This window comes from Polyodon spathula, chromosome 3, assembly GCF_017654505.1.
Source record: "Polyodon spathula isolate WHYD16114869_AA chromosome 3, ASM1765450v1, whole genome shotgun sequence".
Lineage (NCBI taxonomy): Eukaryota > Metazoa > Chordata > Actinopteri > Acipenseriformes > Polyodontidae > Polyodon > Polyodon spathula.
In genome coordinates, this window is record NC_054536.1 from 1,908,727 (window position 1) to 1,926,773 (window position 18,047).

Below are 18,047 nucleotides of genomic sequence, written 5' to 3' on the forward strand. Positions count from 1 at the left end.
TAGCATAGTCTAGAGATGGACCTCAAGGACTGATCCCAGATCAATACACGTTTTACTACTATTAGGGGTGTGCTAATATAGTGACCAACTTCCCATTATGGTGTTCTTGTTTAACTCTGAGACTCTGATAGCCAACCATCAACTCTTAATTCATTAATTTTATTTTGTTTATTTTTTTCAAATTTGTGGTATAAGCTATATATATGTCTTAAAAGTTCAGTATCACATGTACTATACTGGTGCTATCAAAGTTCAGTATCACATGTACTATACTGGTGCTATCAAAGTTCAGTATCACATGTACTATACTGGTGCTATCAAAGTTCAGTATCACATGTACTATACTGGTGCTATCAATGGCTTTGTTGTGCAGAATTGGCAGAAGCCGTCTCCTCTTTGAGGACAGTGGCATGATTCCGGGGGCTGGAGCCAGCATGTACAGGAGGACACTGGTAGGAGTGTTCTCTGTCAGTCAGTCCAGACTGAGTGAACTACAGTGTGGATAAAACCCACCAGAACCTCCCCCTACAGAAACATCTTACTGCCTCTGAACTTCATGCATGTTCTTCAATCGCGCAGGCTCTGGGGTAACAAAGAGTGATTCTGTTACTCTGAGCTGTCATATGTGCTTATTGATTGGCTAATGCCATGTTGTAGTTCAAGGAATCTCAAGCAGCAATTCACTGCGTCTCAGACAATAGCGTCCAGCAGGTAGTTTACATAAGAACATAAGAAGAACATTAGAAAGGTTATAAACAAGAGGATGCCATTCGGCCCATCTTGCTTGTTTGGTTGTTAGTAGCTTATTGATCCCAGAATCTCATCAAGCAGGGTGTCAGCTTCAACAACATTACAGGAGAGTTGGTTCCAGAACCTCACAATTCTCTGTGTAAAAAAAGTGCCCCCTATTTTCTGCTCTGAATGCCCCTTCATCTAATCTCCACTTGAGACCCCTGGTCCTTGTTTCTTTTTTCAGGTCGAAAAAGTCCCTTGGCTCGACATAGTCAATACCTTTTCAAATTTTGAATGCTTGAATCAGATCACTGCATAGTCTTCTTTGTTCAAGCTGAATAGATTAAATTCTTTTAGCCTGTCTGCATATGACATGCCTTTTAAACCCAGAATAATTCTGGTCGCTCTTCTTTGCACTCTTTCTAGAGGAGCAATATCCTTTTTGTAGCGAGGTTACCAGAACTGAACACAATATTCTAGATGAGTTCTTACTAATGCATTGTAAAGTTTTAACATGACTTCCCTTGATTTAAATTCAACACTTTTCACAATATATCCGTGCATCTTGTTGGCCTTTTTTTATAGCTTCCCCGCATTGAAGGCATTTCCGAGTCAACATAAATTTCTAGGTCTTTTTCATAGATTCCTTCTTCAGTTTCAGTATCTCCCATGATATTTATAATGCACATTTGTATTGCATGCGTGCCATACCTTACACTTTTCTTTATTAAATGTAATTTGCCATGTGTCTGCCCAGTGCTGTCTAGATCATTTTGAATGACCTTTGCTGCAGAAAGAGTGCTTGCCATGTCATTAATGTAGATTAAGAATAGCAGAGGCCCTAATACTGATCCATGTGCTACACTACTGGTTACCACACTCCATTTTTATGTATTATGCACTCAAGAGAATTCAATAAAACACTGAACACTGAACTGTGCCATCAACAGAATTCAATAAAACACTGAACTGTGACATTAAGATAATTCAATACAACACTGAACACTGAACTGTGGCATAAAGAGACTTCAATAAAAAAAAACACTGAAAACTGAACTCTGGCATCAATAAAATTAAATAAAAAACACTGAAAACTGAACTGTGGCATAAAGAGAATTCAATAAAACACTGAACTGTGGCATCATGAGAATTCAATAAAACACTGAACACTGAACTGTGGCATAAAGAGAATTCAATAAAACACTGAACTGTGGCATCATGAGAATTCAATAAAACACTGAACACTGAACTGTGGCATCATGAGAATTCAATAAAACACTGAACACTGAACTGTGGCATAAAGAGAATTCAATAAAACACTGAACTGTGGCATCATGAGAATTCAATAAAACACTCAACACTGAACTGTGGCATCAAGAGAATTCAATAAAACACTGAACACTGAACTGTGGCATCATGAGAATTCGATAAAACACTGAACACTGAACTGTGGCATAAAGAGAATTCAATAAAACACTGAACTGTGGCATCATGAGAATTCAATAAAACACTGAACACTGAACTGTGGCATAAAGAGAATTCAATAAAACACTGAACTGTGGCATCATGAGAATTCAATAAAACACTGAACACTGAACTGTGGCATCAAGAGAATTCAATAAAACACTGAACACTGAACTGTGACATAAAGATAGTTCAATAAAACACTGAACTGTGGCATCAAGAGAATTCAATAAAACACTGAACACTGAACTGTGGCATCATGAGAATTCAATAAAACACTGAACTGTGGCATCAAGAGAATTCAATAAAACACTGAACTGTGGCATCATGAGAATTCAATAAAACACTGAACACTGAACTGTGGCATAAAGAGAATTCAATAAAACACTGAACTGTGGCATCATGAGAATTCAATAAAACACTGAACACTGAACTGTGGCATCAAGAGAATTCAATAAAACACTGAACACTGAACTGTGACATAAAGATAGTTCAATAAAACACTGAACTGTGGCATCAAGAGAATTCAATAAAACACTGAACACTGAACTGTGGCATCATGAGAATTCAATAATACACTGAACACTGAACTGTGGCATCAAGAGAATTCAATAAAACACTGAACACTGAACTGTGGCATAAAGATAGTTCAATAAAACACTGAACTGTGGCATCAAGAGAATTCAATAAAACACTGAACACTGAACTGTGGCATCATGAGAATTCAATAAAACACTGAACTGTGGCATCAAGAGAATTCAATAAAACACTGAACACTGAACTGTGGCATAAAGATAGTTCAATAAAACACTGAACTGTGGCATCAAGAGAATTCAATAAAACACTGAACACTGAACTGTGGCATCATGAGAATTCAATAAAACACTGAACTGTGGCATCAAGAGAATTCAATAAAAAAACACTGAAAGCTGAACTCTGGCATCAATAAAATTCAATAAAAAACACTGAAAACTGAACTGTGGCATCAAGATAATTCAATAAAACACTGAAAACTGAACTGTGGCATCAAGATAATTCAATAAAACACTGAAAACTGAACTGTGGCATCAAGATAATTCAATAAAACACTGAAAACTGAACTGTGGCATCAAGATAATTCAATAAAACACTGAAAACTGAACTGTGGCATCAAGATAATTCAATAAAACACTGATGCCAATAATTCGATAAAAAACATGCCAAGTTCATTTTATACAGAAGTACAGGCTAAAGGTGCTAGGAGTGAAAAGTGCACACGTTTCAGTCAGTTCAAGAGCCTCCTCAGTGCTAACAGGTGAACAGCACCCATGAATTTAAACCATCTGCTTGATCAGGATCAAACTAAACACACGCAAAAGAAGCCCGAACGTCAGAGCTCAAATCACTGAAACCAAACTGTGCAGGACCAATGGCTCAGTTCAACGTGTATTTTAGTATTGTTACGAAGAATGGATTTTTCTGTAATTATTGAAAAGAATGACACAGCTAAAATGTTTGGATAGACCCATAACAGACTGTTCTGACTAGATACCCCATTCTACACACCTCTTTCTAACTTCCTGGCTTCACTGCACCACAGTTTCTTTTTCACAAATTTCTACACCACAGCCTGTTTGGAAAAGCAGAAATTCCCCTTCAGTCTTTTGTTTAAATGTATTTCTAGTCAGCCTAATCAAAATTAAATGCCAGCTTCCACGACTGAATTTCAATTCTTCCCTCGCTAAAAAACAGCAGGATAAATGTCAGTTTCTTCCAATTTCTACAGATTGTTTTGTATTTCGAATGATTAATGCATAGCTTTGGTAGCCTCTGCATGTGATTTGAGTGTGCAATCTGCATAACTAGCAGGACCTCCACAGTGTATGAGGTGAATGATAATGCAGAGTGGCTCGGAAGGAGCTGGCAACACACTGGAGAGGAGGGAGGAGGACGGGTCCAACTTTTAACCCCTTTGGGTCTTTCTGTGGAAGGCAGGGAAGAGGGTTTCTAGGCTGCAATGCAAAATCGACACAGTCAGGCCATGTGACCACTAGCTTGGCACTGCAGAAGTGTGAGCCAGTGCATTTTTCAAGTATCTCATGGCTGTTAAATATATGCCATGAAAGGTGGAAGAACGGGCCCCTCGGGAAACCAAACCTTATTTTTTGATGGGGGTAATGACTTCTAAATAATATTATGAAACCAAAAGCGATCTTGCTATGAATCAGATTATTCACATATTATGAGGGATTTAAAAATCAACCTCTACACACTGATGTCACAGTGATCCAGACTAACCTCTCTCTACCCACACTGGCACAGTGGCAGTCAATCATGTCACATTAGGTTTGAGACCTCTAGCTAACATTTCAGAGCCACTACGCCCAGTTCTGTACCTGTTAAAAGACAAGGATGCCATTTGATATGACTTGGTCACTTTATCCCTTACCCTAATCTCTAGCTATCATTTCAGAGGCACTACGTCCAGTTCCATTCCTGTTAAAAGGCAATGATACCATTTACTATTAACAATTATAGTAAAATTCAACAGTCTCACTAGATATGCCCTAACTTAGCCTAGTGGCCCCCCATGGCCTGGGGACCCGGACGATTCCCTGGTTGCTAGTCCTTTAAAGCGGCTCTGCCTATGTCACAAGACACCCTCAAGCCAATGAATGGCTGCATTGTAAAACAGAAACATCACTTTGTCTCCCCTCTTGCTGCCTGACCTGAAGGCTGTCTACAGTTATTCAGCCTGTAAACTAACCATACTCTGAGATCACAGGAAGCAGGGCTGCTGGTTATTCACCCTGTATACTAACCACACTCTGAAATCGCAGGATGCAGGGCTGCTGGCTATTCCAGGGTGAATAAAAATAACACAAGACACCTGCCCCTAGTGGACCTAAGAAATGCATCATTACGCAATACTACACAGTGTAAAGGAGACATTTGTAGCAAGCACTGGGGAAATAGTGTAGCAGGGGGACAGGGTAATGCAGGGGTGTCCAATCCCAGTCGTGGATGACAATTCCACTCCTGGTCTTTGTTCCAACCCTGCTCTAAATTGTTTACCTGGTCCAATTATACCTCCAATCAGACCCCAAAGTAGTTAATGATCTCACTGTATCTGTTACCCCTGGATTGGAATGGTATGATAGGACAACCCTGGGTTAATGATCTCACTGTATCTGTTACCCCTGGATTGGAATGGTATGATAGGACACCCCTGGGTTAATGATCTCACTGTATCTGTTACCCCTGGATTGGACTGGTATGATAGGACACCCCAAAGTAGTTAATGATCTCACTGTATCTGTTACCCCTGGATTGGAATGGTATGATAGGACACCCCTGGGTTAATGATCTCACTGTATCTGTTACCCCTGGATTGGAATGGTATGATAGGACACCCCTGGGTTAATGATCTCACTGTATCTGTTACCCCTGGATTGGACTGGTATGATAGGACACCCCTGGGTTAATGATCTCACTGTATCTGTTACCCCTGGACTGGAATGGTATGATAGGACACCCCTGGGTTAATGATCTCACTGTATCTGTTACCCCTGGATTGGAATGGTATGATAGGACACCCCTGGGTTAATGATCTCACTGTATCTGTTACCCCTGGACTGGAATGGTATGATAGGACACCCCTGGGTTAATGATCTCACTGTATCTGTTACCCCTGGATTGGACTGGTATGATAGGACACCCCTGGGTTAATGATCTCACTGTATCTGTTACCCCTGGACTGGAATGGTATGATAGGACACCCCTGGGTTAATGATCTCACTGTATCTGTTACCCCTGGATTGGAATGGTATGATAGGACACGCCTGGGTTAACGATCTCACTGTATCTGTTACCCCTGGATTGGAATGGTATGATAGGACACCCCTGGGTTAATAATCTCACTGTATCTGTTACCCCTGGACTGGAATGGTATGATAGGACACCCCTGGGTTAATGATCTCACTGTATCTGTTACCCCTGGATTGGAATGGTATCATAGGACACGCCTGGGTTAACGATCTCACTGTATCTGTTACCCCTGGACTGGAATGGTATGATAGGACACTCTGGGTTAATTGTTGCACTGTGGTACGCATGTGTTTTACCAGGCTGTCAGATCCACGCATTGATTTCATGAAGGTTTTATTCTCTCTGTATTGACCCGTGAGCAGGGGATACACAATATACAGCAGGAGCCACTAAAACTAACTGCAGCTCAGATCAGTGTGCTCTGTAATAATGAGTGACTCAGATCAGTGTGCTCTGTAATAATGAATGGCTTGGTAAAGATTGTGTAGGGCGTACAGGAGAGGTTAGCCCTCCTTGTCAGTTCAGGTTTGCAGTGCTGCCTTTTCAATGTGCTCCGGCGAGACTCTGCTGCTATTTACAGCATAGAGAGATTGCAGAATGGACGGGTATGCATAGGAGCCAGCACAGCACAGCACAGCACTGCACTGCACTGCACAGCACAGCACAGCGCAGCGATGCACTGCACAGCACAGCACAGCACTGCACTGCACTGATATAGGGAACAGTTTCCACCCGCATATATACAGCAGCTCTGTGTGTCAGGGCTTTTTACAGCAAGTAATTTAAATTGAAAAACTATAACCACGTGTCATGAGTATTCAGACCTATCATGTATGTAAATAGTGTGAAATTGTAGGCACAGTAACGTGCATGTGCTGTCCTAATTGTAATGTAGTCCCTTCTTTATATAAAACACATCTAATAAAGCTTATCTGTGGCAGACATCCTTTAGCATAGCTGTAAATACAAAATGAGAGCTATCAGTAGCATGGGAAATGAATCACTGTGAAATGAATCACTCTATTCACATGTAACATTTCAAACCTGCTTCCATACACCCCCACATTCTGAAAAAGGAATCACTGTGCCTCTATCCACACGTAACATTTCAAACCTGCTTCCACACACCCGTTTACAGCACTCTAAACAGACAGGCAGGGCACCTCCAAGATAAGCATATACATGCACTCAATGGCTTGTGCCAATGAATCCCACTTGAGCTGGATTAATTAGAACAGTTTCAAGTATGGCTCTCAAGATGGGTTATGTAGTGTGGACTGGGCTTACATGTGAAGCCATGTTCAGTTTACAGTCGCCAGGCAACAGTGAACACTGACACCCATTTTACTGCAGGTGGTTTATTTACAAAAAACAACTGCCTTACCCAGAAATAGTTCTGACAACACTAGTATAAATATCTTCTGATGAACAAATAAACACAAACACACTATATACAGCATTCTTCCCAAGAAGATGACAGATACGTTTTCACTGCCTGAAACTGAGCACCAATCTACAAATAAAATCTACAGCTATACAGATGTTTTTCTATCAAAACTACAACTCTGATTTAACTAGCTGTCTGTTGACATGACCCCAAAGAGGGATCTTCAGAAGCATGGAGACCGGGAAGCTGCACGCTCATTCAAACAGGGATCTTCAGAAGCGTGGAGACCGGGGAGCTGCACAGTGTGGAGATCAGGGAGCTGCACGCTTGTTTAAAGAGGGATCTTCAGAAGCATGGAGACCGGGGAGCTGCACACTCATTTAAAGAGGGATCTTCAGAAGCATGGAGACTGGGGAGCTGCACACTCATTCAAAGAGGGATCTTCAGAAGCATGGAGACCAGGGAGCTGCACAGTGTGGAGATCGGGGAGCTGCACACTCATTTAAAGAGGGATCTTCAGAAGCATGGAGACTGGGGAGCTGCACACTCATTTAAAGAGGGATCTTCAGAAGCATGGAGACCAGGGAGCTGCAAGCTCATTCAAAGAGGGATCTTCAGAAGTGTGGAGATCGGGGAGCTGCACGCTCATTCAAAGAGGGATCTTCAGAAGTGTGGAGACTTGGGAGCTGCACACTCATTCAAGTCTTCAGGTCACAAGTTAGCCTGTTTCTATGTAAGGGAGGGGTGCAGCCCGCCTGCCACTCAGATAGTCTAACACACCATACTGCACCCCTAACTCTTAAAAACACACACAATGGTGTGGGCCAGAGGAGCTTGATTCTCAGCTTCCCTCAGCATATGTTTTACAGAGAAGCACAGCGAAATAAACTGTGTTCTGTGGATTACTTATGACATCAGTCCACTCTGATTGGCCCCGCACAGGCAATGACAATATTTGCAATGGGGGAACGCACTTTAATTTAATATTCAGTTATTGATAGCATGCTTTTTAAAATGCCATTAATACATAAACTGAGATCAAATATAAATAGGATTGCTACTATTCAATTTAAACTACTACAGAACTAATGGACCACTGAGATGACTGACAGCGACCCCCAGCCATTCAGAGCGGAACAGAGACGGGACAGACAGCAAGTATAAAAACTACACAAACTAGAGAGGATTTCTAAATGATTATTTTTGATAAGAATATAAAAAATAGCGAGTGTTTTTAAAGAAGTTTATCGTATATAAATTTATTTCAGTCAAACTCGTATTTTTGGGGAATTCGATGTTGAACAAGCTTTACTGATTATTAGTTATTTTTGATATTTTTGATTATTATTAGTAAGCCTAATAAACCATAAGACTGTCCTAAAAGTTGAGATTGGGTTTTAAATTTATAAAATAAAATGTCATATGTTAGATTAAGGCAAAAAGGAAAGGAGAAAGAGCTTTCAGTTCTAATGCAATACACTACCATCTGACATAGAGATGTACAGCCACTTTTAATTTTTAATAAATAAATAAATACAATTTTTTTATGATGATTTATTTTACTATATCTTTTTCATGTTCATGTTTATCGTTGTAAAGTGCTTTGAGATACTGTTGTATGAAAGGCGCTATATAAATAAATACGCATGCTCACTTACCATACACTAAACACGCTGTGCCATCATGCGTCACTGAAGCTATAGGACAGGTGAATGACAGGATTACAGATTTTGTATTTGTTAAGTGAATAATAAAATAGAGCTCCTTCTATTTCCTTTGCCTGAAATTGTAAAATTCAAAATTTGACTTAAAACAGCAAAAGAAAAAGAAAAAAACCCTTTGTTATTAACCCTTTAATCCATGGCGAGCTCATATGGGGACGAAGAACCTTTACATGGGGACATGTGGAGATCCACATGAGGATGCCATTCTCTCCATAAAAGCAATGACAAAAACCTGAACATTTTTTTAAATGAACAATATATTTTGTCATGTGTCCAAAACTGTTTTTAAAGCTATTTTTAAAGCTACTGACTGCATTAAAAGGGTTCACCACTTAGCAATCCCCCTCTTAAGCAGACTCTTTTAACCCCTATGCTTTGCTTCCCTTCCACTACATTTTTAATCACAGCAGAGGCCATTACCAGACCCATGGCTTATCGCAATCCATGCTGTATCAATGAAACTGCAAAGCGTGGGCGCTAGCATGCAGAGTTCTAACGCTGATGTCTCCACATGTATAGCCCTTCTCATTTGCATATCCTCCCATCACAGTAATAATGTCCTAACGGTCCAGGTAGACCTATATTGCCCTGCAGCAGAAGCACTTAAATGAGTTAGATGTGCAAATGTAGCTAATGCACCTATTCTTGATGAGTAAAAACACATGCTTCTCATTAAACAAGATACCCAAGATACATATCCCTGCAAAGCACTTACATACCATGTAGATTATAAAATCATTTCATAACAAGCGTGTTGAAACTGGTGAAGCATTTCTCCAAGCTAATTCACAAGCCTTTCCCCGACAGCATTATTTTCACACAGCCACCATGTTCTGCCTATATGGGATTTTCCTGCAGTCAGATTTTCAAACACGCCTCTCGTGTTCTTTGCATTGAACGCTCATTAGGTAACCGTCATCAGTCCGAGCAGAAGAGATCCGGTTCTGTAGCCCACAATCTGGGACTGAGAGAGACCCGATTCAAATCGTTCTGATCTCGATCTGCTGCTGACGATTGATTCTACTCTCAAGTCAGTTCCGGTGACAGATGGGAAAGTGGACTTAGTTACACTGCTAAAATGGCAGTGATGGAGGAAAGTTACATCAACGAAAAGGAGTGGAGGTCTAAGGTTAGTAAACTGGGTTGGGTTGGGAAGGGGGTGGAGGTGAGTGGTGCTGGGGCACCAGCATCACTGTCGAGTCTTCCTTGAGGGGTTGTGAGCTTGTCGATGAAACACCGGAGATGGGAGGTGCCCCCTATGATGAGCCCTGTGAAGTGCCCCACCTAGCCCAGTCCCGACGGGTGCCATGCTGAGGCGCTGTGGCTGATCCCTGGAGCCAGCATTACATTTCAGCCCTCAACACCGGGCCAAAAATCCACATGACCTGAAGGAAAAGCGCTCAAGGCTCATACATTACAGTGAAGCTACGTCTTGGTTGGTCCCCACCACTGCTATCTCATTTCATCTTGGAGAAAGGTGAGAGTCCAATATTACCATGATTGAAATGACAGCTGCTCTCATGTAATAAAAAATCAGCAACATATTCCTCTCTGAAAATGTTTCCAATTTTCCAAAATAGGTGTCACAGCACATTGTGTAACATTTTGTAACAAACACCCATGGTCATACACCTCCACTACACTGCATTTATACAGCTCCCCTTGGGGGAACACTTGCAATACATATTCTTTTATTATCCATAATAGAGAAAGGCAGGGTTTGCATTAGTGCTTTTAATGTGCTGTTTTAACTGTAATGTACTGTAGTGGAGAACTTCTCATGCCATGATAAGGTTTTAATAGCTGTGCAGGTGGTGTTTAAACAGTATCTCAGATGAACAAATCCTTTTCTTTGTCCATGGCAGAGCAGAGATCAGTAATAGTACAGGTATCTGTGTGAAGGCTGTAACCCAAACGATGAGCATATATTTGATTTCTGTTTTTAATTATGCCTGAGAGGAGACTAGTTGATTTTTTTTATAATGCAGTAACGCACCCCAGAAGGATACCTACATATGCTGTGCATTCATCCTGGCTTGTGTACATGTTAATCAGGGAGAGTGGTTAGAATCCCACCCTGGCTTGAGTACATGTTAATCAGGGAGAGTGGTTAGAAAGGGGTGTACCCAGCAGCTGCTTGCAGCCCTGCTTGTTCAGTTCAATACTCCTACAGTACAAAACCAAAGGGGACTGACTGCCAGCGGCTTCCTACTGCCGACATTCTCCACTCTTCGGCTGGCCTTTGTTCAGTGCTGCAATGATGCAACGCACTGGGAGGAACGGTAGCTGGGTTCAAGCTTCAATTACAGTAAAGCTGTAACACTCTAGGAGGTAAACAAAAAGTCTCACTAAATATCCGCACGCGCAGTTCAGCAGAGCTAATTCAGTGTATCAAGTGTGAGTGAGCAATGAAATTCTCTCTGCCTGCTCCCTCCCTCTCCCAGAATCTATAACTATTACAGCCAACTAACTTGCTATAGATTGTGAACTTGTTTTTTACCTGTTTATGTATATGTATGCGTATATGTATATGTGTGTTTGTGTGATTGTGTACGCACGCGTATGTGTGTGTGAGATTGTGTATGCATGCATATGTGTATACAGAATATATAAAAGATTATTGCAATAACAGCCTCCTGCTGGTGTTTGAACCTCACGCTTGCAGAGACAGTAGTGAGCGTGGTTGTTTTTACGATCTACTGTTCTGATGAGTTTGTTTGCCAGTATCATGTCATATACAAGCTGAAACATTACCCATGGGATGAACAGCATTAGACCTTCCCGTTGATTTTCTATCTTCTCGGTTAACCTGCAATAACGCTTAGTACTTTCTCTGAATTACAAGCAGCTTTGTGGAACTCTGCTCTTCCCCGATGCTGAGTGAATGTGCTTACGCTCTTGGCTGTGCCTCAGAATAAGTGTCATCACTCTTTCCAGTCAGGTAGCAGGAAGAAGCACAACTCTTCAGTAAGCGTTTGTGTCACTACAGGTCATTGTGTCATCTACAGGTCATTTCAAATCAAGGTGTTTAAAGCACAAAACAGAAGATACTTACTGTTTTCTATGGTGGGATCATAGGAGTCAACGAACTGGCCTTCAACAAACTGAATCGTCAATGAGGACTTCCCTGCAAAAGAGAAATCACGTACATGCTGTTATTATTAGCTATTGGTCTCCTGTCACAGTAAACTGAATCGTCAATGAGGACTTCACTGCAAAAGAGAAATTATGTACACTGAACAAAAATATAAGCGCAACATGCAACAATTTCAAAATTTTACTGAGTACAGTTCATATAAGGAAATCAGTCTATTGAAATAAATTCATTAGGCCCTAATCTATGGATTTCATATGACTGGGAATACATATGCATCTGTTTGTCACAGATACCTTAAAAAAAAAAAAGGTAGGGGCGTGGATCAGAAAACCAGTCAGTATCTGGTGTGACCACCATTTGCCTCATGCAGCGCGACACATCTCCTTCGCATAGAGTTGATCAGGCTGTTGATTGTGGCCTGTGGAATGTTGTCCCACTCCTCTTCAATGGCTGTGTGAAGTATGGACAGGTGGGAACTGGAACACCCTGTCGTACACGTCGATCCAGAGCATCCCAAACACGCTCAATGGGTGACATGTCAGGTGAGTATGCAGGCCATGGAAGAACTGGGACATTTTCAGCTTCCAGGAATTGTGTACAGATCCTTGCGACATGGGGCCGTGTATTATCATGCTGAAACATGAGGTGATGGCGGCGGATGAAAGGCAAGACAATGGGCCTCAAGATCTCATCACGGTATCTCTGTGCATTCAAACTGCCATCGATAAAATGCAACTGTGTTCGTTGTCCGTAGCTTATGCCTGCCCATACCATAACCCCACCGCCACCATGGGGCACTGTTCACAACGTTGACATCAGAAAACCGCTCGCCCACACGACGCCATAAATGCTGTCTGCCATCTGCCCGGTACAGTTGAAACCGGGATTCATCCGTGAAAAGCACACTTCTCCAGCATGCCAGTGGCCATCGAAGGTGAGCATTTGCCCACTGAAGTCGGTTACGATGCCGAACTGCAGTCAGGTCAAGACCCTGGTGAGGATGACGAGCACGCAGATGAGCTTCCGAGACGGTGTCTGACAGTTTGTGCAGAAATTATTCTGTTGTGCAAACCCAGTTTCATCAGCTGTCCGAGTGTCTGGTCTCAGACGATCCCGCAGGTGAAGAAGCCGGATGTGGAGGTCCTGGGCTGGCGTGGTTACACGTGGTCTGCGATTGTGAGGCTGGTTGGACGTACTGCCAAATTCTCTAAAACGACATTGGAGGCGGCTTATGGTAGAGAAATGAACATTCAATTCTCTGGCAACAGCTCTGGTGGCCATTCCTGCAGTCAGCATGCCAATTGCACACTCCCTCAAAACTTGAGACATCTGTGGCACTGTGTTGTGTGACAAAACTGCACATTTTAGAGTGGCCTTTTATTGTCCACAGCACAAGGTGCACCTGTGTAATGATCATTCCGTTTAATCAGCTTCTTGATATGCCACACCTGTCAGATGGATGGATTATCTTGGCAAAAGGAGAAATGCTCACTAATAGGGATGTAAACAAATTTGTGCACAAAATTTGAGAGAATTAAGCTTTTGTGCGTATGGAAAATTTCTGGGATCTTTTATTTCAGCTCATGAAACATGGGACCAAACTTTACATGTTATGTTTATATTTTTGTTCAGTGTACAAGCTGTTATTATTAGCTATTGGTCTCCTGTCCCAGTAAACTGAATCGTCAATGAGGACTTCCCTGCAAAAGAGAAATCACGTACATGCTGTTATTATTAGCTATTGGTCTCCTGTCACAGTAAACTGAATCGTCAATGAGGACTTCACTGCAAAAGAGAAATCACGTACATGCTGTTATTATTAGCTATTGGTCTCCTGTCACAGTAAACTGAATCATCAATGAGGACTTCCCTGCAAAAGAGAAATCATGTACATGCTGTTATTATTAGCTATTGGTCTCCTGTCACAGTAAACTGAATCGTCAATGAGGACTTCACTGCAAAAGAGAAATCACGTACAAGCTGTTATTATTAGCTATTGGTCTCCTGTCACAGTAAACTGAATCGTCAATGAGGACTTCCCTGCAAAAGAGAAATCACGTACATGCAGTTATTATTAGGTATTGGTCTCCTGTCAAAGTAAGCTGTCCCCTCATACTGACACAGCTTCAGAGCTTGGAGAGGAGTCCTGATGAACACTCAACTCCCTGAAAGGGGGAGACACAAGCTGCGTTCAACAATTGAGGCTTATTTAACAATACTACATTGTCTATAGGAGAGCCAAGACCTTTTTGTTGGTCCTTGACATTATGGTTTAAAATATATATTCTTGTCTGTGTGCCAAACGCATATGTTACCGTTAGTAGCACATCTGGACACTGGCAGTGTTGAGGGGAGCCAGGGTAAGAATGGGGTTTAAAAACTTTGCTACAACTCAGTTAAAAGGAATTCATTTTACGCGGTTATCACGCATGTCCAGAAGGTGGTGTATATCAATTTGTGTTCTTAGGGATAACTGATCTATCTACACCAGGTTAATACTTGCATTGTGCAAGAGCAGCACATGCACATTTTCTCTTGATGGGACCAGTTTAGTGTTATTAAATTCTAACATTGATTAATGTACATTTATACATGATATATTGTAATAACATCAATACAGTACCGGTACAGAATTACTATATCACAGCTGAAAGTGGTTTTAATTCAATTTACTGTATCTTTTTAAATTAAATTTACTGTATCTTTTTAAATTAAATGTACTGTATCTTTTTAAATTAAATGTACTGCATCTTTTTAAATTAAATGTACTGTATCTTTTTAAATTAAATGTACTGCATCTTTTTAAATTAAATGTACTGTATCTTTTTAAATGTACTGCATCTTTTTAAAAATAAATGTACCGTATCTTTTTAAATTAAATGTACTGTATCTTTTTAAATTAAATGTACTGCATCTTTTTAAATTAAATTTACTGTATCTTTTTTAATTAAATGTACTGTATCTTTTTAAATTAAATGTACTGTATCTTTTTTAATTAAATTTACTGTATCTTTTTAAATTAAATGTACTGTATCTTTTTAAATACTGTACAGGATGGGGAAATCTATCAAGCCTGAAGCTGTTTCAAGAGCAGAACCATACATCAAATCAGTCTATCCAATGGAAGGAATAGTAGTAACCTGGGTTGTGAACCTTTTCTTAGCATAAATACTAAAAATAGAACCAGAAGCGGACCATATTTACGCACAAGTCAATGAAAAGCACCATTGGGACTGCAATGGACCCAACAGCAGCGAGCAGGCTGTAAATAAAACAGTCACTGACAAAGCTGCCTTCAAACCCCTTCTGATGCTTTCATTGTGTAGGTCCATTACATACAGTAAGACGAATCTCTGCTGCTGCCAGTCACAGTCTAGCTGGTGCAGGCTTTGGGTGCTGTGCATGAGCACACACTTCGATTGTGCAATGCTAAGAGTCCTGCCATCCCTCCTACAATACATACAAGCTGTGATAGGGGACCTGCACCACTGCATGCTGTGTCTGGTACTTCCCTCCTACAATACATTATAGCTACTTAAAGAAATTTGCTGGCAACCTCATCATGGCATTCCTAAAAAGGGCAAAGCTGTTGTGGAGATCATCTTGCATTGTAATCAGAATAAGGGAGATGTAGACAACCTTTATCCTCTGGTTATATCCTTCACTTGTCGCTGAAAGACTAACAGGTGGCCAATGGTCCTGTTTTATAATATGCTCGACTCAGCTGCAGTGGCTGCCCTGGTTGTGTGTCTATCTGTGCAACCAACATGACTGCAAAACAATCCCAGGGGTTGAAGGTGACACTTTCTACTACAGCTGGGGGGTGAACTCAAGAACAAAGTAATGCTCATCTGCAAAACCCAACGAGTATTCATCAGCCAGGTGTGAAGCTTGCTCTACAGCTGGAGAGTGAACTCACCCAAGAACAAAGTAGTGTTTGTCTGCAAAACTCAACGAGTATTCATCAGCCAGGAGTGAAGCTTGCTCTACAGCTGGAGGGTGAACTCACCCAAGAACAAAGTAGTGTTCGTCTGCAAAACCCAACAAGTATTCACCAGCCAGGAGTGAAGCTTGCTCTACAGTTGCTGCTCAATGGAAGGATGTTGGCCAGCAGGCAGCAACACACAAACTCGGTTGCACGAAAATTATGTCCTCTTTGCCCACATTCCTCAGACAAGAAAGCCAGGCTTATCTGTGAAGGTTGTTACAAGCATGTGTGCAAAGACCATGGACAAACTTTTTACACATTTGTAATGACTGTGTGTAACACTGTGTAGACTGCCACTTCATTTCTCAATAATATCACTATTTGTAGTATAATGAAAATATATGATTTAAAAGAATAACTATATTTCATGTGTGAAATAATTTTGTTTTGGTACCCAAAATAAATACAAACAACAAAAACAGTTTTCTACTTCAAAAAAGTAGTGGGGTCCAATCAGTGTAGTTGTGTTCAGTGTTCAATGTGCCCTGGTGAGGGATAAATACAGGAAACGGACAAACATCATTTAATTAGCCAGCCGGGCCAACTACTGTTGTGTCCACTGTGTAACTGTAATGATCTTATTGGTCACTACACCATGGTGGAAACAATATGACAAATAAGATGACGCTTTATTATCAGTGAAGAAGCTTTATTATCAAGCAGCATTATTTAAATCATGTTAACCTAATTAATTTGTATTCATTTGCACAAGAAAGTACATTTAGAAAACAGTCAACATACTTGAGCAGTAATAATAATAATGACCTGCACAATATATGTCAGATTGTTTCTGGTTTTATTAACCCTCAATGCTGTTCTTACACACTGTTGAAAGTGCAATCACAGCTAAAGTTTCCCAGCTATCTAGAGTTTGGGATCAAACCCAGTGGCTTGTCAATCAAACTCAGTGGCTTGTCAATCAAACTTATTGGCTTGTCTTGCCTCTCCTTAACATTCCATGCATGTGTTCAAGATTGAAAGGAATAATTGCTCATTGTAAAGGACTACGTTGTATTATTTAAAAAAGAAGGCTGATCCCTGAAGCCAGCATTATACTTCAGCAATCAACACCGGACCAATAGCAAATCCACATTACCTGGAGGAAAAGGGTCATATATTACAGTGAAGCTACGTCTTGGTTGGTCTCCACCACTACTATCTCATTTCGTCTTGTATTCTCTGTATTAGACTGTTTGTAATGTAATGGTTTAAGTTTTTTTTTGCATCTGTGTGAAGTGTTTTGGGATCCTTGTGATGAAAGACGCTATAGAAATGTGAGCTGTGGTTGTTGCCTGGCTGCATCAGGATTGCCTGAGCACTGAAGGTGTGCTGCTGGAAGTTATATACTGTACAGCAGTACTCCAGATAAGAGTTTGGGTCATCGAGTAACGTGCTCTCCAATGTAGACACTAGCATCCTGATTTTCAGAAGAGGCAATGTGAAAAACAGATACAAAGCACCTTTGCGACACCAGATGGGTGGCAAACTGTATTTTAAAAAGTCCTGTCAAAAAGTCAGTGGCGCAATGGCATGTAAGGGTGTGTGCTTTATGAAGATGCACTCGCATTACAGCTTGTTAAGCAACCGAAGTCCATAATTAGCTCTATTTTGCAAATAATGTCTTATTTTCAAAAGGTGAAAAACACTGATGTGCCCCCTTAGTACACCAATATACACTCACTAATTAAGACAACCCCTCTTGTGTGTTATTTAAACTTCAACCACTGACTGGGCTACAGAGGTGTAATCGACCACAGAGGATATCAAAGTGCTACCAATTGTGATACTGCAGCACGAGCCACACTACCCTGAAATCAGAATTGTTAGTCCCCGTCAGACATTTCTAGA

At 40.9% G+C, this 18,047-nt stretch overlaps 1 protein-coding gene across 2 annotated transcripts in view; it reads right to left on the reverse strand.

The window, feature by feature from the left end:
- Positions 1–18,047, reverse strand: part of LOC121310026 (GTP-binding protein Rheb) — a 45,569-nt gene that overhangs the window by 13,593 nt on the left and 13,929 nt on the right. The window contains exons 2-3 of one of the 2 annotated variants that reach the window (XM_041243230.1): positions 12,170–12,241; positions 9,049–9,087 (exon numbers count right to left, since the gene is read on the reverse strand). In XM_041243230.1, coding sequence (XP_041099164.1) covers positions 9,049–9,087; positions 12,170–12,241 — 111 coding nt within the window. The remainder of the gene's footprint in view (positions 1–9,048; positions 9,088–12,169; positions 12,242–18,047) is intronic. The other variant, XM_041243239.1, reaches the window with a different exon arrangement.